Source organism: Marmota monax, unplaced genomic scaffold, assembly GCF_021218885.2.
Source record: "Marmota monax isolate L192 unplaced genomic scaffold, Marmota_monax_Labrador192_F-V1.1 WCK01_AAM20220418_F8-fsc00036, whole genome shotgun sequence".
Classification (NCBI taxonomy): domain Eukaryota; kingdom Metazoa; phylum Chordata; class Mammalia; order Rodentia; family Sciuridae; genus Marmota; species Marmota monax.
This window is the reverse complement of record NW_026694491.1, coordinates 5058928-5086401: the sequence shown is the minus strand read 5'-3', so window position 1 is coordinate 5086401 and position 27474 is coordinate 5058928. Positions and strand designations below refer to the sequence as shown.

The following is a 27474-nucleotide window of genomic DNA, read 5'->3' as shown; positions in this document are numbered from 1 at the left end:
ACTTTCAACATCACTAATCATCAGGGAAATGCAAATCAAAACCAAAAATGATCCGGCATACTTGTGCATGCCTGTAATCATAACTACTTGAGAGGTTGAGGCAGAAGGATCGAAAGTCTAGGATCAATCAGTCAGGGTAACAGAGAAAGACCTTGTACCAACATAAAATTGGAGATATAGCTCAGTGGTATAGCACTTGCCCAGCATACACAAGGCCTTGGGTTCAATCCCCAGCATTGCAAAACAAAAACAAAACACCAAAATGAGATATCATCTTACCCTAGTTTGATGGCTTTTATCAAAAAGACAATAACAAATTCTGGTGAGGATACAGAAGAAGGAAAACTCATACACTGTTGGTGAGAATGTAAATTAGTATAGCCATCATGGAAAAGAGTAAACGGTAAAACAAATTATGGTATGATACAGCAATTCCACTACTGAGTATGTCCAAAGGAAATGTAATTAGTGTATCAAAGAGTTATCTGCACCCCTGTATTTATTGCAGTACTATTCACAAGAGCCAAGATCAACCAAGGTGTTGACCCATGATGATTGTATAAAGAAAATGTAGTATACAGACACAACAGAATATCATTCAATCACAAAAAATGATGAAATCTTGTCATTTTAAGGCAACATGAATTGAACTGGAGAATATTTTGCTTAAGTGAAATAAGCCCATTACAGAAAGACAAGTATAACATGTTCTCCTTCGTACGTGGATGCTAAAAGTTGATTTCATAAGTAGAGAGTATAGTAGTGATTCCTAGAGCCTAAGAAGAAGGGGAAGATGGAGGAAGAATAAAAGGTTAGGTAACAGGTACAAAAAATGGTTAGATAAGAAGAATTCATTCTAATATTCCATTGCACAGTTTGGTTAGTATAGTTCACAATAATTTATTATATTTTTTATTAAAAAAAATTAGAAGAGAGAAGTTTGAAGCTCCCAATACACACACCCCCCCCAAATGATTAATGATTAAGGAGAGGGAAATGCTAATTACCCTGATTTGATCATTGCACACTGCATTAAGTGTATTATCATACTGAACCCTTTATCATACTGAACTTTATCATACTGAACTCTTTATTGCCGAACTCCACCAGCACTCCACACACGCTCCCCGGGAACACTCTTTCCCTCCACTGGGGTCCGCGCGCACACTCCCTGGGAACCCCGCGAGAACTCAATGGGAACTCCAAAGTAGCGGGCCCAGGCAGCAAGAGCCACCTTATTGACAGTAAAGGTCAGATATACAATTGAATACACAGCTTAACATAACCATCATCATCTCAATGGCTGGCTGGCCAACCACTCCCTTCTGGCAAAATGCTATGAGTCATCCCAACTCGGCTGTGGCCCTCAACATCTCCCCCCTTCTGTTTAATTAAACAACAAGCAATGTGGCTTAGGGACCGTGCCTGTCTTAGGTTGTCCAATACTACATATGGTCCTTACCCGTCATCGGATGAGCTGACCTCAAGGCGTCAGCCTCCTGTCTTAGGTTGGTACCATTGCAATTGGATCTTACCCGTCATTGACTACTGGTCCAGCATACAGCCATACTTGTGGATAGGCCTTTGCACCAGTGGGGGGGTGAGGTTCTTTGCCTCACCTCTGTTGGCCCCCAAATACCAGTGGGGGGGTGAGGTTCTTAGCCTCACCTCTGTTGGCCTCCAAATACCAGTGGGGAGGTGAGGTTCTTTGCCTCACCTCTGTTGGCCCCCAAATTTGGCCTTTGCTAGCAGAAGGGAGGAGGATGCAAAATGCCACAACACCAAGCCAAATGACACCAAGCCAAATGACGGCTCTTTTTGGTCTTGCGGGGTTCCGAGAGTGTGTGCGCGGACCCCGGTGGAAATGGTCCCTTGATGGAACAGTCAGAACACACAATACTTGCTGAGAATGCATCATGTACCTGCCCCAGGGAGCCAGGAGGCTGAGGCAGGAGTATCACAATTGTGAGGCCAGCCACAGCAACTTAGCAATATCCTGATTCTAAACAAACAACAACAACAACAAAACCTCACGTACACACAATACTTGTTGATAAAGTTTAGCAACTTACATGAGCAAGGTTTGTGGCACCCCAAAACAACTTCAACAGTAACATCAAAGATCACTGATCACAGATCACCATAACACATATAAAGAAAATATTATGTATTACAAGAATTACCCAAAGTGAAAAAGAGACAAGAAAGGAGCACATGCTGTTGAAAAAATGGTGCCAATAGACTGGGTGGGTGTAGGGTTGCCACTCCAGATTACACACTGAACAAAACTTCAATGTGTAAAAAAATGTAGTATCTGAGAACTGCAGTAAATGAAAGCACAATAAGACAAGGCACCCGTGTACTTATTTTCCCTTGCTTGTCCTGAGAGCATCTGGGAGCACTGAAATCCCAAGAGCAATGAGCATACCTTGCATTCAGATTTTAAGTTTTAAAATACCATTCTCCACTAAAAAAATCATGCAAGCAAACAGAGGTCCCTTGGAGAAATAGCTATTTCCAAGGCTGAGAAAGGAAACTGTAAGGAACATGGAAGATTTTGAGTCAAAAAGCAAGAAAATGCTCCTAGAATGATGGAAACATTTCAAAAAAACCCAAATGCAGTAGGAATGGGTTCCCACTTAGTCAAACTGAGATCAATTTGAGCAACAAAAAACTACAGTAATGTATTATAACCCACTGATTAAAATAGGAATTGATACTGAAATAAATAATAGGTTAAAAGTTTGATGACTAATGGGATATATAACCTTCACATATCTCCCCACAAAATGCTAATAAATTACAAAAGGACAATGAATTAACTTTAGAATGGAGAAACCTGGCAGACGTCTCTTAAGTAATAAAAGCTTTCATTAATAACCAAACCATCAAAATTGAGAGCTACTTTATAGAAAGCAACAAAAAACCATGGCATTGCTTCTGTGATATTTCTGTCAAAGAAACAGTCTGAACCTAGTCTTAATGAAACATTCAATAAACTTACACCAACGGTCATTTTACAACAACTTTAATGTTATTTTCAAAAGTGTGAAGGTCATGAAAACCAAGAAAAAGCTGAGAATCCACTCCAGTGTGAAGGAAACTAAAGAAATATAAGCTTCCATGAAAGGTATGATGAAATCTTGCTATGGACACTGTTGTGACAAAAGGTGAGACTTGAATGGGTTCTGAAGATTAAGGAGTAGCAGCTGAAGTTCAGAATATGCTACCTCAAAATGTGCTGCTATGGCATATTGACTATTTTGAGTTAAAGGCATTTGAGAAATAGCAGGTACAAGAAGAATGCTTTGATTTTCCTTCTGTTTCTTTTTAGTTGTTGATGGATCTTTATTTTATTTATATGTGGTGCTGAAAATTGAACCCAGCGCCTCACACATGCTAGGCAAGCGCTCTATCACTGAGCTACAACCCTAGCCCTTCCTTCTGTTTCTTAAAAGCAGGATATAAAATTGCCATGTAAAAATGCCATTCCTATACCAAAAGGAGAGCACTGCTCTTCCTCAAGGAAGGGAAGTTGAGGTGGAGGGAAATACATACAAATAAACTCGTTAACCCTATTATACTTCATCATCTCATTTATAGAAAACTGAAAAACTTAAATTGAGCAAGAAACATACCACTTTTGGTAACTCTGAAATAAACATTTATATTTTTAGAGTTCTATTCTTTTGAGATATTCATTCATATTAATTATATCACTTATGATGTTAATAAATTATGTAATAAGCTCTAAATTATGATTTACAATCTATTTTAATGCACCTGTGTGAATTTCATTAAAATATTCACTGAATTGAAAACTTGGGATTTAATAGGTTAAACTAATGCTTATCTTCCTAGCCATTCTTCATCCAATTGACTACTCTAGCCCAAGTCAATTTGCCTTGTCACATTTTCAAAATGCACTACTCTTCAAACAATTTAGTTACTGCAGTCTAGACCCTGAATGTCTCCCAAAGTCTAGGTGTTGTTAAAGGCTTGGTCCCCAGGATGGCACTAAAGGGAAGTGGTGGAAGCTTCTAGGGGTGAAGCCTGGGGGGAGAAATGAGACTAGGATTTAGGATTAAGAGAGAGAGGAAATGCCCAGGAGCAACTTCGATACAGAAAGTGCTCAGAAATAACTAATCCTTCAGTAGAATGAGAGAAATATGCAAGTACAGGGAAAACTGGTGAGAAGCTGTGCAATTCCATCCTGGCTCCACCTCTAGTACAGCCCCCAGCACCAGCCTGCTATAAATATTAACATCCCACACCAACAGGTTGCTGTCTCTTCCCTCTGGAGACAGTCCACATTCAAACACACCAAAGGCATCTCTCTGGCAACTGCCCTCACTTTCCCTTGAATATGTATCTAGTTTTCTAAATAAACGTCTGTCTGTGCCTTAAAAAAAAAAAAAAAAGAGGTGGGACCTATTAGGAGGGCTTTAGGTCACCTTCAAAGTGATAAGGTGACTCTAGCCCCTTCTTCATCCTTTCTTTTGCTTCCTTCCAATGAGGTGAGTAGTTTTGCTTTGCCAATGTACTCTATTCATTTATTTTGTGGTGCTGGGGATTGAACCCAGGGCCTTGTGCATACTAGGCAAGCACTCTACCAAGTGAGGTAAATCCCCAGCTCCAATGTACTCTTGTCACATTGTGCTTCCTCATCACAGGCCCAAAGCCATGGGGCCAACTGATCATGGACTGGAACTTCCAAAACTGTCAGCCAAAGTAAACCTTTTCCCTTTATAAGTTAATCATCTCAGATATTTTGTTATACTGATGGAAAGCTGACTAATGCCTCAGCATATAAGTAGTAAACATTAGTGTATCATCTAGTCTTTATTTTCTTATAAGGGCTCGTGTCATGCAAAAATTCTATTAAATAGGGCTGGAGGTGTAGTTCATTGGTACTGTGCTTGTTCAGCAGGTGTGTGACACTGTATTTGATACCCAATAAACAAACAAAAAAGCCAAAAAACTATATTATATACATTTGTATGCTTTTCTCCTATTAGTCTGAATTTATGTCAATTGAATACTCAGGCCAACCGAAAAGCCCTAAGAGGATAGGTGCAAAATTTTGCCTCCTCTATATGGCAAATTATTTATTGATGGTTATATAGGAGAATATTCTTGTTTGTAGAAATTACACACTAAAGTATTTAGGAGTGATGAGACATCATTTTGGCAATTTACTCTGAAATGATTCAAATACTTGTAATGGCTCTGAAAATCTGGATTATTCCATCTAAAAAAAAAAAAAGCAAATCAGATCACATCCTATCTACCTTACCTTCCAATGACTTCCAAAGAATTTTTGAAAAAAAGCCAAGATGTTTACCATGGCTTACAAGATGTACATGATCTGGCCCACTTGCTTCTCCTATCTCATTTATTAACATCTTCCCTGCACTCATTACACTCCAGACAACTGACCACATTACTGTTCTTTTAACAGACTGAGCAATACACCTCAAACATACAAGGTTTTTGTACTTGTGATTCCCTTTGCTGGGAATTCTTTTCACCCCTCTTCTAGATCTTTCCTAAAATGTCACTTCCTCAAAGAAGCCTTCCCTGACGCTTGTCTTCCTTATTTATATTTATCGTTACCTCAAACATTCCACATATATGGTTTTCTGCCTCCTTCCATAAGAGTAAGTACCATGTTTTACTCAATATTGTACCCTCAGTGCCTACAGTAGTGGTAGATAATTAGTAAGTAGTTAAATGAACAAAGATAAGTTGCATGTGTTACTCATTGCCTTTTGTGTACAATAGTATCTAGCCACCTAATTAAAGATAAATCAACCAAACTTCAAATTTATTCATGGATTAAAGAATCCACAAATTAAGAATTCTATAATGTATTATACCTAGCAGAGGCAGGGTATGAGAAACAAACAATTAAGCATCTCTAATACCACTTTTCCTTATGAAAACTCAACATAAACCTTTAAGCTTCCCATACAAATAGGGTCATTAAAAGTACTTGATTTTTCTTGTAATTCTGAGTTTCATTTCACATAATTTAAATCAGAAACCCTAACCTTATCTCCCAAAATGTTGACCATGAGCATCAATGTCAGATTAGCATATTAAAGGAGATAAATGCCAATTCGAACTCAAATAAACAAAACTAGGAGGATATCTCAGCTTCTAGAGCCTGTTTTCCACTTTATGTGGTCTGACAGTCCTCCTCACAGATGTGCCCTCAGAGGTAAAGCTCTTAAATCTAAAACCACAGCTCCCTAGACATTAACAGAACCACAGATTATTATTTCTCATTAAAAACATCCCAAAATCGGGCTGGAGTTGTGGCTCAGTGGTAGAGTGCTTGCCTAGTACACGTGAGACACTGGGTTCAAACCCCAGCACCATATAAAAATGAAATAAAGATATTATGTCCACCTACAACTAAAAAATAAATATTAAAAAAAAATCCCCAAATCAAGTCCCAAATGTAGCACAAGAAAGCTCCTAATCAGTGTTGCTTTCTCACGTTAAGAACTTATTAACTTGAAGATGCCAACACTCCCACCTGGACACAGTTGCACAATCCTGTAATCACAGCAGCTCAGGAGGCTAAGGCAGGTAGACTGCAAGTTCAAGGCCAGCCTCAGCAACTTAGGGAGACCTGAAGCAACTTAGTGGGACTCTATCTTAAAATAAAAAATAAAAAGGCCTGGAATGTAGGGATGTGGCTCAGTGGTTAAGCATCCCTGGGTTCAATCTCTAGTACCAAAAAAAAAAAAGATGCCAAGACTCTCAATTCATGCAAATGCAAATAGTAGACCAGTTTGAAAACTGGTTCTTGGTGAAATCTTACAGACATGTTTTGCTCAGCCAACAGCATTTCTAAAAAACTCTTTCGTCCAATCAAGTAGACTATTTAAGTAAAAAATTCATTCCTCAGTTTCATTAGCCATATTTTAAAGTGCTCTGGGACACATGAAGTTAGTGGTTACCCTAGTAGACAGCACAGATATAGAACATTTCCGTCACTGTGGAAAGGTCTGTTAGATATGCTGTATTTAAATTTCTGAATACTTTTTAAAAAAGATTAACACTGGGGGCTGAGTGTTCGCCTACCACATGTAAGGACCTGGGTTCGATCCTCAGCACCACATATAAATAAAGGTATTGTGTCCAACTACAATGAAAAAAAAAAAAGATTAACGTTGAAAAAAAAAGAACTCTCACAATGAAATACAGATTTCCACCTTCTTTAGAAAAATCATCATCTGGAAAACCTTAGTGGAATTTTTATCTAATGGAATGAGCAGAGTTGAACAGGGCGCTGCCTTCTTTGATGCAAGGTACTTTTATGCTTTTCAGCTCACTGTGGTCTTCATTACTACCTACCATATTATAACATGAACTTGGAGAGGCTGCCTTTGCTAAATTAAGTAGTGACCCTTAGGCCTGAAGATGTCCTATGAGTAAATAAAAGCAAAATAAAGCATGGCATCCCTGCCTTCTTTTGTATCTATCTCCTTTATCACCTTGAATTTGGGGTTGGTGATAAAGGAGAACCCTACTTAGTTCTGCACGCAAACATGCTAATCCTTTAAGGAGTGCTTACCTAAAAACTAGTAACATAAGGTTTATTAGCTCTAAATTTATCTAATCTATTTCATCCCCTTTTAAGACTTAGCATCTTGTTTCAGACTCTTGGAGTGGTACCTAGAAGTCTTCAGTCACTGTCCTACATATTCTAAGAAATCAACCCATGATGAGACTGCCTCTCTAAGCAGAAGCAATCATCTCATGGGAATAGAACTGTTCCCTTCCAGGATCACAGGTTTGATAAACACTCTGAGCAGCAAGTGGAAATTGGCCCCCTCAAGTGATAAGAGCTTCTTCAGAGCCACCTAATAGAATCAGAACTGAGAGAAGGATCAACAAGAGTACAATTTGACCAAGACAGCTTGGTATATATACCTCTTAACCCCTTCCTCTATTTAAAACTAAAGTTCCTATGAGCACCTTAAAGACAGGACTGAGATGCCAAATCTCTGCCTTCCTGATGTGGCCATTTTGACTAAAATTCTTTTCCTGCTTTTCACCATTACCTTTTGTTTGGTCTTGTGGGTGAGTGGCTAGGCGAGGTCTATTGAAACCCCTGATGCCTAGGACTCTAGTAATAATATCTGAACTTCACTTCTTTATGTTACATGCCTGGGTTTCTAAGCAAAATGGAACTATTTCTGCTAATTAAGTTCAACTAAAACAAAATGCCATAGCCTACCTGACATACTTATTTCTAGTTTTTTGGTGAGATTTTTTAGACCACCTAGAAAGAATGTCCAAAGTTCAACTGTATGTCAACCAAATGGTTTTATTTCCGCAATCTACAAAATAGTTAAGTACTTTGCTTCGAAACATTTCATTCAAGAGCATTTAGCATTAGATTTAAAAATATGCATATTATAAAAACAGCTTAAAGAGATCTAAGGAATTTTAGGGTTCTCATTTTATAGATGAGGAAACTAACCTTCAGAAAAATCAAGAAACTCATATAAAGTCAAAATGCTAGAGAAGATCAGAACCAGGGTTCTTTTCACCTTTCCCCTACAAATAGGTAATACATACCACACCATTATAAACCCCAATATATATGTGATGTTGGCATGCTTCTACCAAAAGAGTTACAATCTCAGCTACTTGAGAGGATGAGACAGGAGGATAGCAAGGCCTGCCTGAGCAACCTAGTGAGACACTGTCTCAAAAAATAAAATAGAGGATGAAAACCAATGTTAGCACACTTGCTTACAAAGCAAAAAAGAGAAAAAGAAAGAAAGAAAGAGCCTATGTTTTCTCCTGTTGAATTTGGGCAGAGGTTTCTAACTGCTTTAACCAATGGAATACAGAAGTGATAGTGGATGATCCAAGAACTAAAATAAGGCACTATGGCTTCTGCCCAGCTTGCTCTTCCTCAGAGTACTTGCCTAAGGAAGCCTAGGAAACATAAAGGTAGCCCAATTCACAGCCTCAGCCATGCCCCCAGCTGACAGTCAGCATTAACATGCAGGCATCAGGTGAAGAACTCTTCAGATGATTCCAGTTTCCCAGCTGAGGACCCAGACATCTGAGAGTCAAGATAAATCATCCTTGCTTGGCCTTGTCTCAACTCCTCACCCACAAAAATGAGAGACAAATAACTGTTGTTTTAAGTCACTAAGCTCTAGGGTAACTTGTTATGCAACCATTGTAATTGGGATAGAGTCTTTCAGAAGATCAATGTCTGCCTTATAAATATTCAATAAATATTTGAGTAATGAAATATTGCCCAAGTCAAATGAAATAAAATGGTGGCTTAGCTTACCATTCGGGAGGCACCATGCTTCCATCCACATCCCAGAATGTGTTTTTGCCATTCATTTCAGTAGTATATATAACCCATCGGTGACGGCCTGGGTGGAAAGATGTGAGGAATAAAGGAAATCCTTTTTTTTAAAGTAATAAATGCATGATATCAAAGAAGACATCCTTGTTATTAAAATATTTTTATGTCCTCTTACATAAGAGGACTATGAGAGGAATAATACCATGGGTGTATTAGTGAAGGCAAGCTCCAGCAAGTGTGTGGCTGGCAAGCTTTATCAAAAGCCTGTCTGCCCCCAAGGCAAGATCTCTGAACCAGGGATTAAGACAACTCAGTGATGTGGGTGGGGCTCTGACCTTTCCCAAAGGGAAGAATCCTTGCTTCTCCCCAGTTCCCTGCAGAGGGCAGTATCAGAAAAGTTTACCGGAATGTATTCATAGCTGCTCAGTTTACTCAGAAAAGTGCTCTTCCTGAGATCAGAGCCGATGTATTCACAGTAATCATACTTGAATTATGTTTTCATACAAATGTTTTAAAAAAAACATTTCTGATCCTTTTGAAAAAATATGAACTATATATAATAAGCAAATGTTATAAATGATAGTTAGGTAAGTAGGACAGCTCATATCATCAAAACAGTATGGCTACATTTTTTTAAAAAATATTTATTTATTAGTTTTTTAGGTGGACACAATATCTATATTTTATTTTTATGTGGTGCTGAGAATCGAACCCAGTGCCTCACGCATGCTAGGCGAGGGCGCTACCACTTGAGCCACATCCCCAGCCCCATGGCTACATTTTTTATTTAACACATTTCTGTGCTATAGTTGGCGGTTTAACCACTGCTTACAAAACTGTTTCTATTGGGTTCTGAAATAAACACCCAGGTTTCAATCAGGGCTTTGTTACTTACTATCAGGCAAACGTTATAAGCTTCAGTTTATTTATCCATTAAAAGTAGATGACTATTTCTACATCTTGTGGTTGCTGTGAAAATTAAATATCAAATGCATACACATAGTTCAATACTGGGTGTATAAATACTCAATACATCAGGCACAGGAGTGTACACCTATAATTCCAGTGACTTGGGAAACTGAGGCTGGAGGATTATAGGTTTGAGGCCAGTCTCAGCAACTTAGTGAAGCCCTGAGAAACACAGCAAGAACCTGTTTCAAAATAAAAAGAGGTCTGGGATGTAATTTAGTGGTAAAGTACCCCTGGGTTCATGAGTTCAATCCCCAATACCCCCCACCACCACCTGCAAAATGAAGAATGAATAGTAATTCCCTTTACCTCTTCCTCACTGCCACTAACCCTAACCCTCAAGTTGGGAACATTGAATTTATTCCTATAATAGATCTTAAATCAATAAGCAAAAGGTAATCTGCATTTAGTTTACAGGGTTCTCCTAGGTGAATATATAATCAACAAAGATTGACTAATGTTATTTATATATGACCTTGTTTATTAAAAGAAATTACAGATATCAATCAATATATATTTTCACTTTGGAGAAATCAATCTTTTTAAAAATTTTTTAATTGATTTTTTAAAAAATAAATGACAGCAGAATGCATTACAATTCTTATTACACATATACAGCACAATTTTTCATACCTCTGGTTGTATACAAAGTATATTCACATCAATTCATGTCTTCATACATGTACTTTGGATAATAATGATCATCACTTTCCACCATCCTTGCTAATCCCCTGCCCCCTCCGTTCCCCTCCTACCCCTTTGCCCTATGTAGACGTTCATCTATTCTTCCCATGCTCCCCCTCCCTATCCCAATATGAATCAGCCTCCTTATATCAGAGAAATCATGTGTTTTTTTGGGATTGGCTAACTTCCCTTAGCATTATCTTAGAGAAATCAATCTTAAGGACAGATATGTAAGAGTAAAGTATAATCCTATGAGGCAGGGAAATATGAAGGCAGATGCAGGAAACCTTGAAAAAGGTTTCTTTCATATATTAGGCAATGACAACAGAATTAGGCTCCAATGATAGACCTGGGCCTCAAAAATCTAACATTTTGTTAGACATCAACTACAATATATTTATCCAAATGTTAGAAGTCCATAGTCAGACCCAGCAATTCCACTTCCAAGAATTTATTCTTAGAATATCTAAATGAATATGGATGTAGTTATAAGCAAGTTCCCTGTAGCAAAAAGTAGAAGGCAAGCTAAATGTCTATCAACAGTCAAGAGTTTGAAAAAATAACAGTTCTTCTATAGAGTGGAATATTGTGCTAATTAAAAACAGTGCTGTGATTTTTTTTAAATAAAAAAAAACAAAACTAGGTATTCAAACAAAAAAGAACACTGTAGGTTCATTTAGCTAATAAGGAAAAATGATCCATATTTTTTAATGAAAAATATTTCAGTTTACAAATATGCATAATATAAATAAGTGTAGGTTTATACATTCATTAGAGTCTTAGGTATCTAAGTACAAGCTAATTAAAAGAGGTATTTGATTACAAGGGGGGGAACATTCATTTTTTTACTTCATACACTAAATTTTAATGTTTTACAACAGTATCATTTTCTTAAATTAGCAGAAACGAAGATAGCTGTATTTTCAATGAAGAAAGAAGAAAGAAGAAAGGAAATTAACTTAATCTTAGTTTATAACAGTGATGAGCAGAAAGAATATTGCCCTGGGCTCTGCCACTGTTTCTATTACTTGGTTAAGTCTCTTTGGCTAGGACATTTCTTGGACTTTGGTTTCTTCACCTATAGAACAATAGTTTTTAGATAACCTTTTACAATCTGTTCCAAGTCTAAAATTCTATGGTTTCTATATTGAAAATAGTAATGGTTATAGAGTATGTAAGAAGATACTTAATTCTCATAGACCAAACTGCATTCAATGTAACCATAGCATGGTTTCTATACTCCTAAGAAATATCTTTCACTGTCTGGTGATGATGACCTAGTTCCTCATTTGAAAAATGGGGGAAATGAGGAGACTAAAGTATTTGCCTCAAAGAAATCTTGAAGATTAAAGTACTTGATGAATGTTATTTGTTTAGCATAGCACCTAGCTTTGGTAAACACTCAATAAATGCTAGGTCATTACTTCACATTATATATTTTTCCCTTGGATGAAGACTAGTTGTTTTTTCTTCTTTGATACCTTTCATCTCAATCAAGAGAATTTTTTTTTGAGAATCTTTTTATTATTATAAAAACAACAAAAGCACATAGTAAAAAAAAATCCAACAATTCAAGAAGGTAATAATAATAACAATAATAGCGCTGATATTTACTGAGCACATATGTACCAAGCATTAGGCCCGTGGTTCTCCGGCAATTTTGCCTCACAGGAGGCAAATATCTACAATGCCTGTAGATATTTTTGGTTGTCACACCTGTAGAGAGAAAGTGCTACTTGCACGTAGGAGGTATGTGCCAAAAATGCTGTTGCCCGTTCTACACCTGGGACAGCATGTCACAACAAAGAATTATCTGGCCATGGTGTTAGTTCGAGGTTAAGAAACCCTCCATTAAGATAAGTTCTTCCTGTTCTCTTTTCATCATTTTTTAATACAACTTAAGATGAGAAGACTGAGGCTTAGAGAAGTTAATAAGTTAACCAGGTCACAAGGTTATAAAATGGAGGGATAGAATATTGAACCACCATTATCTGATTCTAAGTTTCTTGTGTTTGGAAATGTAATATGTAAACCAAGAGTATATATTTTCTTCCTTTGAGGATACCAAACATCGTTCTGCAACTGGAGAACTTTGTTATGCATATCTTTAACATCTTTGTATATAAAATTATAGGTATATCATTCTTTTTTTTAAAGAGAGAGAGAATTTTTTAATATTTATTTTTTAATTTTCAGGTGGATACACATCTTTATTTTTTTTTATTTTTAAGTGGTGCTGAGGATAAACCCAGCGCCCCGCACATGCCAGGCAAACGCACTACCGCTTGAGCCACATCCCCAGCCCAAGGTATATCATTCTTAATAACACAAAAGCATTCTAAAAAGTGTTTAAATTCATCATTATCAACTTATACATGATAATGTTGCTTTTGAGATTTATTACTAAAAGCCTGCTGCAATAAGTGTCTTTGTCTCACAAGAATATTTATAGGATGAATTTTTTTAAGTGCTGAGACAAAAGATAAATGCAGTATAATTTTTCACAAATATTGCCAAACTGTCCTCCAAAATGCCTGAATTAATCTATTCTATCCCTTTCCCCAAACTGGGATATGTCCCCACATGGAAAAGTACCTCTAACTTTGTTAAGTTGCATTCTTGTAATATCAAGTGAGGATTAGCATTTCTCATACTTTTGTTAATCATTTAGTTTTTCTCTATTGAGTTTTTCATTTTTTTCCAAGTAAGAGCTCCTTTGTACGGTATGAAAAATAGACTCCTATCAAATCCCAAACCCAAATGCCAAAAATACTGCACTCACCAAAAAATTGCTTGTTGTCTTCATAGTATTTGTTTCCATATTTGTCTTCCCCCACTAATGTACCAACTCTCACATCATTTGCTCTGTAATTATCCCAAAGAAAACAGACATTTTAGAATGATTCATTGTTCACAACAAACCAAAATGAAGTGAGAATACCAACTTTCAGACACAAAGGCTGCTACATCAATTAGAAAAATGAGTTGCTGTGGATGGTCACTGGTTGTATACTTCTAGCCTTCACCTCCAGGCTCTTGCCACTTAATACTGAAGAATCAGCTTTCAGGTTAAGAACTCTAGTCTTAACTTAGCTCATGCTGCCTCACCGTCCCAGTATCATGCAGACAGGATGGGAAAAGATAAACTAATGCAACTAATGCGCTTAAATTACACTAAAAATACAAATGTAGCATATTCAAATTATAGGACTTTTATCTACTATCCCTGTGCAAACAAATTTGGAATAAGCAAATCCTCCAGGAAGTCAGGGAGCCAAAGTATTTCCTCTTTTATTTATTTACTTTTTTTTTGTACTGGGGATTTATCCCAGGGGGGAATTAACCATTGAGACACACTCCCTGCGCTTTTAATTGTTTGAGACAGGGTCTCGCTAAATTGCTGAGACTGGTCTCGAACTTGCAATCCTGTCGCAACCTCCCAAATCGCTGGAGTTACAGGTGTTTGCCACCGTGCCCAGGGCTTCATCTTCTAAAAATGATTCAAATATTTCTTGGTTCTTTCATTCCACTAGGTTTCCAAATCGTTTTCGGGGAACTATGTGCCCGTCAGGGATGTTTGGAATAGTGAAGACCATTTTGGTTACCTCCTTCAATCTCTTATCGCACTGGGAGGGAACTGAAGGATAGTTCAAGGAAAAAACTTTCCCAAGGTCACCATGTGAACGTCTCTGATAATGCTCATTACACTCCAGGGGGCGGGGATGCTCCATCTCTAGAGATGGCTTCAGTTCTGTCCTGTGGACGCCCGGGACAGACTTCGACCCGGGGATTGCAAGGCAAAGATTGGGCCGGCTGTCCTTGAGATTCTCCAAGGTGACCCAAGCCTGGGACCCTCCTCAAGGAACCAAGCAATGCAAATCCAGCCCCAGAAACCAAGAGCATAGCTCTAGACGCCTACCTGAAGAAAACTCGCAAATAGCCACGGAGACCGCCGTGGCCACTGACCTGCTGCAGCCCGCGTTTCAGGACCTGCAGCAACTCCATCTTGCCTGGCAGGCCCCGCCTTCCGGGTGAGCCGTGCAAAACCCACCCGGCGGAAGCAGCCACTCAGCCGCAGGGAGCTGACGCGCTGAAGGTTCCGACACTCGGCTCTGAGCGTGCGCAGAACTGCAACTTTCCTGCACGGTGACTTTCCGACTTCCTAAATGGGCGTTGTCGGTTCCTCAGTAAAGCAAAGGCACCTTAAACTTTAATGTTGTCAGAGGTTAAAAAAAAAAAAAAAATGTTGTCAGAGGTTGCACCTAGAAGGCGAGTGTGTGGTGGAAAGCTCGGCTTCACAAGGCTTTCCAATACAAGGGGTTCCTCCTTTGGAAATTTGTTTCTTCATTTAAAAAGGTTTGGCTCAGACTATTCCAGAAATCCCTTCCAGCACCAAGATTCCTTAGAAACGAGATAACTATTAAGGAATTTACTACTGACCACATAGGAGTACACATGAAATGGGGTACATATATTGGTGATGTGTTGGCAGGGGAGTCTCACCCTTTGCTCTTTTAGACTCCATTCCACCATATCATTTCTTTCAAATGTCAAGATTTATGTTTATTCTGTAATTATACATTTTCCTAATTTTAAGATAGTTTTAAAAATGGAAACAATATTATTTCTTGAAGGACCAAGTAATAAGACTGCACCCTGAGAAATAATGTAATTTTATGTTAGTAATTCTTCAATTCCAAAGGAGAAATTTCCAATACCAGGATCAAATTTTCCTAGACTCATCAATTGTTCAAAATCGTGTCATAGGGGCTGGGGATGTGGCTCAAGCAGTAGCGCTCGCCTGGCATGCGTGAGGCGCGGCCCGGCCCGGGTTGGATCCTCAGCACCACATACAAACAAAGATGTTGTGTCCGCCGAAACTTAAAAAATAAATAAATAAATAAATAATATTTTTTTAAAAATCGTGTCATATTTGAATTTATTTTGAACCGTGATTTATATGCACTTAAAATTTTTTACCTGAAATATTTTTGAAGTATATCTAAGAACTCTTTCAAAAACATAACTACATCACCATTATACTGCCTTAAAAAGTTAACAGTAATTCCTTAGTATCATTAAATATCCAAAGGAATGTACAAATGTCCCTAGTTGGTCTTTTATTTTCCTAATAATTTCTTTTTTTTTCCAGTTTGCCCATATAAGATCCACACATTGTAAATGGTTGATTTTTAAAAAAAAATATTTTCTTTAAATTTATAGCCTCCCTCTGCTGACTCATAGTGGGGTAGGGAGGGGGAGCATGGGAAGAATAGATGAATTCTAGATAGTGTAGAGGGGAGGAAGGGAAAGGGAGGAGGCAGGAGATTAGCAAGGATGGTGGAATGTGATAGACATCATTATCCAAAGTACATGTATGAAGACATGAATTGGGTGTCAACATACTTTGTATACAAAAAGATATATGAAAAATTGTGGTATATATGTGTATTAAGAATAGTAATGCTGTTATTTGTTTATCAATAAAAAAGAAAATAAACAAATAAATAGATTTATAGCCTCCCCCCTTTTTTTTTCTTCTTTCCTTTTAATTTGTTAAAGAAATAGCCTATTTTTCCTATAATTTTTCATTGCTTGGAGCTTGGTAATTGTGTACTAGTGATACTCTATCCTGTTTTTCCTGTATATTTGTACTTAGACCTAGATGTTTGACCAGTTCTGACTTCTTTCTTTTTCTCCCTTTCTTTTTCAGTACTGGAGATTGAACCTAGGGCCTCACACATACTATGTACACTTTCTTCTTCTTTTTTTAAACTCTCTTTTTTTAATATTTATTTTTTAGGTGTAGATGGACACAACACAATGCCTTTATTTTTATGTGGTGCTGAGGATCGAACCTGGGTTCTGCCCGGGCTAGGTGAGCGTTCCACCGCTGAGCCACAATCCCAGCCCCATACTATGTACACTTTCTACCACTGAGTGCCACCTCCAGGTTTTGAGTTATTTTTACTGTTAAGTATACTTCGAAGGTAGCCAGAGCCTTTCTTCAGAGAGCACATGGTGTCTGCACATGGTGCTTTTAGCCATCCTTGATGAGCACTGCCTAAATACTTCCATTCCTTTTCATTTATTAACCACAATTCTTCTATAAAGAGTAACCTGCCCTTAACTATTTGGTTCCTGAGATACTGTTCATATAGGAAAGGCAAGATGTTCTTTATCCTCTCCCTTATGCAACAGTCTTTAAAATAACAATTTTGGGCTGGAATTGTGGCTCAGTGATAGACTGCTTGCCTGGCACGTGTGCACTGGGTTCAATTCTCAGCAATCATATAAATAAATTAATTAAATAAAGGTCCATCAACAACTTAAAAAAATTTATTTAAAAGAAAAATTTGGCTTCTTAGCAGTGTGCTTTGTGCATGTGTGTGGTAAAAAAACAAAAATTTAATCTTTCCAGGGATGGTACACATGCCTGTAATCCCAGAGATTTAGGAGGCTGAGACCAGAGGATCACAAGTTCAAGACCAGCCTCAGCAATTTAGCAAGGCCTGCAGCAACTCAGTGAGAACTTGTTTCAAAATAAAAACTAAAAAGTGCTAGGGATGTGGCTTAGTGGTAAAGTGCCTGTGAGTTCAATTCCCAGAACCAATCTCCCCCCACCATAAATAAAACCCCAACTTAACCATTTTTACATATACAATAATGTTAATTACACACACATTATTGCACAACATCTCTAGAACTTATTCATTTTGCAAATATTAAATTGTATACCTATTAACAGTTCCCCCCTCCTTTATCCCTGGGGAAGATACCATTCTACTTTTTGTTTCCAAGAGTTTGACTACTTCAGACATTTATATAAGTGAATTCATGTAGTAGTTGTCTTTTTTGCAATTGGCTTCCTTCACATAGCATAATGTCCACAATGTCCACCCATGTTGTAGTATATGACAGTGTCTTCTTTTTTAAAAAAAGTATTTATTTTTTAGTTGTAGTTGGACACAATACCTTTATTTCACTTAATTATTTTTATGTGGTGCTGAGGATTGAACCCAGAGTCTCGCACACGTGAGGCAAGCGCTCTAATGCTGAGCCACAAACCCAGCCTGACAGGGTCTTCTTTTAAAAGCCTGAATAATGTTCTATGTTACATATATACCAGCTTTTCTTTATCATTCATTTGTCCATGTCTGTTGAGAGCCACAGCCTAAGGGGCCCCAGCAAACTTCCAGCTGCCAGCAAACTTCCAGCTGCCGGCTGATGATTGGCTCACAGCAGCCCCAGCAACATCTAGCTGATTGGCTCCTCTGCGGTGATGCTCATTGGACTGTTTCCCTGCCCTTTCAGACCACGGAGCTGCTCATTGGGGGACTTTTTTGGCTCCGCCCACATGACCCAGCCAATCGGCCTCAAGAGCAGGGGGATTGTGGGAGGTGGAAAGAAGCTTGTGTGGGAGAGAGAGGCTTGTGGAAAGCCGGTGGTGGCAGTTGAGGCTCTGAGGGTTTTTCCTGAGAGGCTGTTTTGTTTGGCGTGTGTGGTTCTAAAAATAAAGTTAGTTTCTTTTGACAAGTGGCTCCTGATTGTGCCCAGCCAGACTGCGGCATTTGGTGGCTCGCACGGGGAGCGACTGAGGGTAAGTGAAACTGCTCGCCCCTGAGGGCAGGGCGAGAGGATGGGTAGCCATTTTAAGATTCCTCTTTTATTTTGCTTCACTTTTGTTTTAAGTTGCCTGTCCCTGGAGATGAGTGAGACGGAAGAAAAACCGCTCACATCTGAGGAAAAACTATTTACGTCTGAGGAACAGATAGGGAGAAAGGACGGATGCACATGTCAGGAGGATAGAAAGGCTATAATGACTTTTTGTTGTTCCCTTTTTATTTCATTCTGTCTCGGTTTTGTTTGGCGTCATCTTGTTGGGTTGTATTATAGTAGAAATACGGGATCAGAAATTAGTAAAAAAAAAACTGAAAGAGTGTTAAGTAAATTGTTAGAGGAAGGAGGCATCTCAGTAAAATCAAGAACAATCAGGGCATACGTTGATACAATACAAAAATGTAGCCCATGGCTTTTTAAGGAGGAGTTGTTAAATATATCACAATGGAACCATCATGGTGAAGATTTAAAAAGAATAGAAAAGAAAAGCCCAGGGACTCTACCAGTTGGCACATTGCCATTGTGGACGTTCATATCTTGTTTGCTTAGTCCAAAGCCTTCAGTTCAGACAATGGTAGAGGAAGGAGAAGACATAATGATTCAAGTAAAAGAGAAGGTCTCTCAAGTTAGTCAGACAGAGGAAAAGATTCAAGTAAAAGAGAAGGCCTCTCAAGCTAGTCAGACAGAGAAAGAAAGCGTAAAACAGAAAAAGCCATCAGGGGGAAAGTTACAACAGGAGACTGCTACTAACACCTTTCTATCACCAGAGGGTGTAAGTGTCCAACCAACAGCACCACCTCTACAGGAGACTGCTACTAACACCTTTCTATCACCAGAGGGCATAAGTGTCCAACCAACAGCACCACCTCCATATGCTGGGAGGCCCCCAACCCCCGCAGTTGATAGTTGGGATCCTGAGACAAGATCTCAAATATTAACATACCCTGTATTTGAGGCAGGAGGGCAGCGATTTTACCAAGTTTTAAATTTCAAAACAGTGAAGCAGCTAAAAGAGGCTGTAACAACCTATGGTCCTCAAGCACCCTTCACTGTAAGCATGGTCGAATCCATTAACAACTTGAACATGACGCCAGCAGATTGGGCTAATATGTGTAAAGCTGTGCTAAATGGAGGACAATACCTGTTATGGAAGGTTGCCAATGAGGAATTTTGCAAGGAGACGGCTAGGCGAAATGCAGCAGCTGGTTATCCTCAGAGAAATCTAGATATGTTGTTAGGAAAGGGACCTTATGAGGATCAGCAGCAACAAATTGCATATGATCCTGGCATATACGCACAAATTGCTGCAGATGCAATTAAGGCATGGTAGACTTTACAAGGACATGGAGGTTTACAAGGTCAATTATCTAAGGTAATACAAGGAGCTAATGAACCTTATGCTGAATTTGTAGATAGGCTTATTCAAACAGCTACCAGAGTTTTTGGGAATACAGAACAAGCAATGCCATTACTAAAACACCTGGCTTATGAGCAAGCGAATCGTTGGTGCAGAGATATCATTAGACCATGGAAACATGAAGATTTAAACACATATATTAAATTATGTAGAGACATTAATGAACAAGAGCAAGTCATGGCAGCTGCAGTAAAACAGGCTTTAGATGCCAGAGACATTAATGAACAAGGGCAAATTGTGGCAGCTGCAGTAAAACAGGCTTTAGATGCCAGGCCAAGAACATGCTACAATTGTGAACAAACAGGACATTTTAAAAGGAATTGCCCCATTGGAGGAGGGTTTAACAAAACTAGGTATCAAAGGAGTAGAATACCAGGTATTTGCCCACGATGCCGTAGAGGGAGACATTGGGCTAATGAATGCCGTTCTCAAACCACCATAGAGGGTACTCCATTATCAAAAAACGAACAAGGACCAGGTGTTTATCCACGATATCGTGGAGAAAGGCATCGGGCTCCATTGCCAAAAAATGGACAGGGGGGCCCAATGCTCCGGGGCCCAAAACCACAAATATACGGAGCACTGGAGGAAACCAGCAACCCCATCAGGGTAGTGCCCAGGACACATTGTCCATCAGATCCCTCATCAGACAAACCAGAGGGAGCGCAGGGTTGGACATCTGCGCCTCCGCCAGAGCAGTACTAACTCCAGAGATGGGAGTTCAAATCATTCCCACAGGGGTGAAAGGACCTCTTCCCAAAGGAACAGTAGGCTTATTATTGGGACGCAGCTCTTCTACTCTAAAAGGACTTATGATAAGTCCTGGGGTAATTGATCCCGATTATGAAGGTGAAATAAAAATTATAGCCAGTTCTCCAAAGGGTATATCAGTAATTTCACCAGGAGATAGAATAGCACAGTTACTAATAATACCCAGCCTACATGATAAATTTTCCAGTCGTACTGTAGAAAGAGGTTCCAAGGGATTAGGCTCCACAGGTGTAGATTGGGCTATGCTTTCTTTAAATTTAGATTCTCGCCCCATGCTAAAACTAAATATTCAAGGACATGAATTTAATGGGCTACTGGATACAGGTGCAGACCTTAGCATCATCTCTCGTCAAGAATGGCCAAAACATTGGCCATTACAACAAGCCACTCAAACGCTTCGAGGCCTAGGAGTGGTGACTAATCCCCATAGAAGTGCAATGGTATTAGATTGGAAGGATCCTGAAGGATGTGAAGGAACTATACAGCCATATGTATTGGATCATCTTCCCGTAAATTTATGGGGACGAGATGTCCTAGATCAATTAGGTTTGACATTAACAAATAACATCAACCAAAATGCACCCACTATTATGACTAGACAAGGTTTTAGGAAAGGAAAAAGATTAGAAAAACAAGAACAAGGTATAGCAGCACCAATACAAATAGATCAAGGAACAGACAGACATGGGTTGGATTTTCAGAAAGGGCCACTGAGACAATAAAAATTACTTGGAAATCAGAAAGACCAGTATGGGTTCCTCAGTGGCCCCTGACTAAAGAAAAGATACAAGCAGCCCATGACCTGGTCAAACAACAATTAGCAGAAGGACATATACAACCTTCTGTATCTCCCCATAATACTCCCATTTTTGTCATCAAAAAGAAATCTGGTAAATGGAGATTATTGCAAGATTTAAGAGCCATTAATAATGAGATGGTTATTATGGGACCTGCTCAATCAGGGATTCCTCAGTTGTCTGCTTTGCCAAAAACCTGGTATGTTTTAGTTATAGATATTAAAGATTGTTTTTTTTCAATTCCAATTCATCCTGAGGATAGTCCACGTTTTGCATTTACTATCCCTGCACTTCATCATGAAGGTCCTGATCAGAGATATGAATGGAAAGTACTCCCTCAAGGGATGGCTAACAGCCCAACTATGTGTCAAATTTATGTTAACAAAGTAATCCAGCCACGTAGAAATCAAAATCCTGAACTACAAATATTTCACTATATGGATGATGTATTATTAGCACACAAAGATAAAAACACATTGCTAGAATGTTATGCCACACTTACAAACTTATTAAAAAATTATAATCTAGAGATAGCAATAGATAAAGTACAATTAAATTTTCCAATTAATTATTTAGGAGTTCTATTATCCTCAACCATGGTCCGTCCACCAAAAATTCAAATACGAGTAGATCAACTCAAATCACTTAATGACTTTCAAAAGTTATTAGGAGACATAAATTGGATAAGGCCTTATTTAGGTATACCAACAGGAGAGTTGGGACCTTTATTTGATATCCTAAAAGGTCCATCAGATCCAAATTCACCCCGAATGTTCACGCCTGAAGCAAGAAAGGCATTAAAAATCATTGAAACATATATGGAAAATATGCATTTGGATAGAATTGATATAAGTTTGCCTTTATTATTTATTGTACTACCAACAAAAAATATTCCTACAGGAGTATTTTGGCAAGAAGGTCCATTATTATGGATACATTTATCTTATTCTCCTAACACTATTCTTACTAGGTATCCTGAGGCTGTAGGACAATTAATACTCAAAGGAATAAAAGCAGCAAAGGGAGTGTTTGGAATTTCTCCCAATAAAATTATTACTCCATATACTATGAATCAAATTGATGAGTTAGCTAATGAGTTAAATACTTGGGCAATAATCATGTGCAAATCTAATGTTTCATTTGATAACCACTTACCATCTAATCCTTTATTGTGTTTTTGGTCATTGCATCCTGTAATTTTTCCAAAAATGACAAGAAAAACACCTATCATGAATGCTCCAAATATATTCACTGATGGGTCAAATAATGGTACAGCAGCAGTAGTTACCCCTGATCAAACTTTTACATTTTTAGTACCCAAACAATCAGCTCAAAAGGTAGAGCTTAATGCAGTTTTACAAGCTTTTGTGATGTTTAAAGATTCTGTATTTAATTTATTTTCTGATAGTCAGTATGTAGTTAATGCTATAGTATCTCTTGAAGATGCTGGTAGGATTTCCCCTTCTTCTACTGTTTTCTCTTTGCTTTCCACTATACAAAGTCTAATCTGGGACAGAAAAGATCCATTCTTTATAGGACATATCAGGGCACATACAGGATTGCCTGGAGCCCTTAGTTTGGGCAATGATTTAGCAGATAAAACTACACATGACATACATATTTTCTCTACACTAGAAGAAGCTATAAATTTTCATAAAAAGTTCCATGTCAATGCTAATACTTTACAAAAGCGTTTTAAAATAACTAAGGAACAAGCTAGACAAATAATAAAACAATGTCAAAATTGTGTGACCTTTTTACCACAAGTTAATCTTGGAGTCAATCCTAGAGGATTGATACCTAACCATATTTGGCAGATGGACGTCACACACTTGCCAGAATTTGGAAAATTAAAATATTTGCATGTTACAGTTGATACTTCTTCTGGATTTTTGATGGGCTCCCTTCATGCTGGAGAAAAAACTAAAGATGTTATAGCTCATTGCTTACAAAATTTTGCCACTGTGGGTGTTCCAAAACAGTTAAAAACAGATAATGCCCCTGGTTATACTTCTACCTCTTTTAAACAATTTTGCTCAACATTTGGCATTACTCATATAACAGGAATCCCATACAATCCACAGGGACAAGGCATAGTTGAAAGAGCTCATCAAACTATTAAAATGTACTTATTAAAGCAAAAAGAAGGAATTGGGAAGGGGTATATATTCCCCAAAGATAAACTTAAAATAACCCTTTTTACTCTAAACTTTTTAAATTTGGATTCATCAGGACTTAGTGCTGCGGAAAGGCATGTGTGTCCAAAAAATGTACATAAGCCCAAGGTACTTTGGAAGGATATTCTAACAGGACAATGGAAAGGTCCTGACCCAGTAATTGTCTGGAGTCGAGGGTCTGTTTGTGTGTTTCCACAGGGAGAACAGCAGCCGATTTGGATTCCAGAGAGATTAACCAAGGTCCTGACCCAGTGATTGTCTGGAGTCGGGGGTCTGTTTATGTGTTTCCACAGGGAGAACAGCAGCCTATTTGGATTCCAGAAAGATTAACTAAAGCGATTTCTACAGACCAAAAAGAAGATGATTTGGTTCAAATCCATAACAACTGATATCCAAAACTCCAGTTTGGCTATTCTTACATCTGCAACAGAACCAGGATGCTTTTTTCAATATCTATTTTATTATTGCCCTTTGCCATATCATGAAGTTCTATTTTGTTTTTTGAGCTCATACAGACCTAGGTTAATGTTTTGCTGATCAGTTCTATTTTTTGACTATAGAGTTTTTAAGCATTGCAATGGAGATTTCACCTGTAAAAAGTTATAAGGCCTTTACTATAATGTTATGTGTTGTATGTATTATATTATGTGTGCACACTTGTGTTTTGTGTTATATGTTTGAATGTACGTATGTCCATATATCATATATGATGAGCGCTCATGATAAAATGGATCCAAAATTTTTTTTTCACGTGATTTATATGGTTTAATTTAAATTGGGTAAACAACTGTTGAGGATTGTTTTAATATGTAAACAAAAAAGAAGGTTAACAGATCTGTTTGTTTACTTTCACCTTTCCTTTTCATTATATTTAATAATTCTCTTAAAGATAATGTAAATTGTTAAGAAAATTGTTTTCTTTTAGTGCCTTCTGGAATGTTACATAATTTTTTCTTTAGCCATTATTGCCAGAATTCCTATCTTCATCCCAGTGCTGGTGAAGTCAAAGATAAAACCAATCTACAGCTTCTACAATAGCCATCACTGAACTGCTTGCAGAACTTGCCTGGACACATTGTGAGCTCACCTGTATGCATTGTGAACTATCTGTTGGTACAGCGAATTGTGGTAGTGCTGGAGTATTTTTGCTGATGGTGTCACCGGTGGTACAATTTTTCAAAGGAGCCCTCAATTGGCTTAATGTCATGGCATTTTGCATCCTCCTCTACTAGTGATGGTCTAAAATTTGGGGGCCAACAGAGGTGAGGCAAAGAACCTCACCCCCCCACTGGTGCAAAGGCCTATCCACAAGTATAGCTGTATGCTGGACCGGTAGTCAGTGACGGGTATGATCCAATTGCAGTGGTACCAACCTAAGACAGGAGGCTGACACCTAGAGGTCAGTTCATCCGATGACGGGTAAGGACCATATGTTGAATTGGACTGCCTAACAGGCACGGTCCCTAAGCCACATGCTTGTTGTTTAAACAGAGAGGGGGAGATGTTGAGAGCCACAGCCTAAGGGGCCCCAGCAAACTTCCAGCTGCCAGCAAACTTCCAGCTGCCGGCTGATGATTGGCTCACAGCAGCCCCAGCAACATCTAGCTGATTGGCTCCTCGGCCCCAGCAACATCTAGCTGATTGGCTCCTCTGCGGTGATGCTCATTGGACTGTTTCCCTGCCCTTTCAGACCACGGAGCTGCTCATTGGGGGACTTTTTTGGCTCCGCCCACATGACCCAGCCAATCGGCCTCAAGAGCAGGGGGATTGTGGGAGGTGGAAAGAAGCTTGTGTGGGAGAGAGAGGCTTGTGGAAAGCCGGTGGTGGCAGTTGAGGCTCTGAGGGTTTTTCCTGAGAGGCTGTTTTGTTTGGCATGTGTGGTTCTAAAAATAAAGTTAGTTTCTTTTGACAAGTGGCTCCTGATTGTGCCCAGCCAGACTGCGGCACATGTCATTTAAGTTGCTTCCCCCTCTTGGCTGTTGTGAATACTGCTACAGTGAACATGAGTGTGCAAATATCTCTAAGATCCTGTTTTCAATTCTTTTCAATGTATATCCAGACGTGGGATTGCTGGATCATATGGTAATCTTATTTTTAATTTTAAAGGAACCTCCATGTTGTTTTCCATGGTGCCTGGCTCATTTATACTCCTACCCGCTACAATGCGCAAGAGTTTCAATTTCTCCCCATCCTCACTAACATTTGTTACACACACACACACACACACACATTTTAATAGTGGCCATCCTGATGGGTGTGATATTTCAATGTGTGTGTGTGTGTGTGAGTGTGTACTGGGAATTGAAACCAGGGGCACTTAACAACTGAGCCACATCTCTAGCTGCCCCCCCACACACACACACACTTTTTTTGTGTATTTTATTTATGAGAGACAGGGTCTCACTGAGTTGGTTAGGGCCTTGCTAAATTGCTGAGACTGGCTTTGAACTGGGAGATCCTCCCTGTCTCAGCCTCCTGAGGGATTACAGGCGTGTGCCACCTAGCCAGGCTTATTTGTATTTAATCTATTTCAGTAATGTCTTATAGTTTTTAATGTTCAAGTCTTCTACCTCCTTTGTTGATTTTATTTTTTGATGCTGTTGTAAATGTGTTGTCTTAAATATTTTTGAATTGTCATTGTTAGTATATAGAGTACAACTGACTGTTTTGTGTTTTTTATCCTCCAACTAACTTTACTAAATTTATTCTAACCTTTTTTCCTTTCCCCTTGGCAGTGCTGAGGATTGAACCAAGGGCCTAGGATCTGCTAGGCAAACAATCTATTAGTGAGCAACATCCCCTGTCTTTGGTGAAATCCTTAGGATTTTCTACATACAAGTTACATCATCTGAGGAACAGAAATAATTTTACTTCTTTTCCAGTACTGATGATTTTCTTTTTCTTGCCTAATTGCTGTGGCTATGACTTCCACTAATATGTTAAATAGGAGTGGGCATCCTTGCCTGTCCCTAATCTTGGAAAACATTTTCAGTTTTTCACTGTTGAGTATTTTGTTTTAGGTTTTCACTCGGTCTTTTTGAGTTCCTTTCCCTCTATTCCTAGTTTATTTATTTTTTATCATAAAATAACATTTAATTTTGTCTGTATCGAGATGATTATGTAGTTTACTTCTTCATTCTATTTATGTCATAGATTCCACTGATTTTTTTTTTTTGTATGTTGAACCACCCACAGATTTATTCCGGGAATAAATCTGCTGGTTATGGTCTATAATCCTTTGAATGTGCTGTCAAATTCAGTTTGTTAGTATTTAGCTGAGGTTTTTTTGCATTGATAGCCATCAGGGGTATTGGTTTGTAGTTTTCTTATGTCTTTTCTGATTTTAGTATCAGAGTAGTGCTAGCTTAGAAAGTGATTTTGGAAATATTCCTTTCTCTTTGATTTTCTGGAAGAATTTGAGGATTGGTATTCATTATTTCAATATTCGGTAGAATAATCTAGTGAAGCCATCTGTTCCTGGTCCTGGTCCTTTCTTTATTTTTGATTGTTGATTTCATCTCCTTATTAGTTTTAAGTCTGTTCATATTTTTTATTTCTTCGTCATTCTTTCTTAGCATGTACTGGTAATTTATTCATTTTCCAAGATATCCAATTTATTGATACAGAATTACTTTTTTTAACTTTTTTTAGTTGTAGATGGACAAATAAATATCTTTATTTATTGTT

At 38.3% G+C, this 27474-nt stretch overlaps 1 protein-coding gene across 3 annotated transcripts in view; it reads right to left on the bottom strand.

Annotated features, from left to right (window-relative positions):
* Positions 1-15080, bottom strand: part of Ndufa12 (NADH:ubiquinone oxidoreductase subunit A12) — a 31542-nt gene extending 16462 nt beyond the window's left edge. Inside the window, exons 1-4 of one of the 3 annotated variants that reach the window (XM_058571296.1) lie at positions 14925-15080; positions 13788-13870; positions 9332-9419; positions 7042-7156 (exon numbers count right to left, since the gene is read on the bottom strand). In XM_058571296.1, coding sequence (XP_058427279.1) covers positions 7057-7156; positions 9332-9419; positions 13788-13870; positions 14925-15010 — 357 coding nt within the window. In that variant the 5' untranslated portion in view covers positions 15011-15080 and the 3' untranslated portion in view covers positions 7042-7056. Of the gene's footprint in view, positions 1-7041; positions 7157-9331; positions 9420-13787; positions 13871-14924 lie in introns of those variants that run through there. The other 2 variants (XM_046419394.2, XM_046419393.2) reach the window with 2 other exon arrangements.
* Between the last annotated feature and the right edge of the window lie 12394 nt (positions 15081-27474).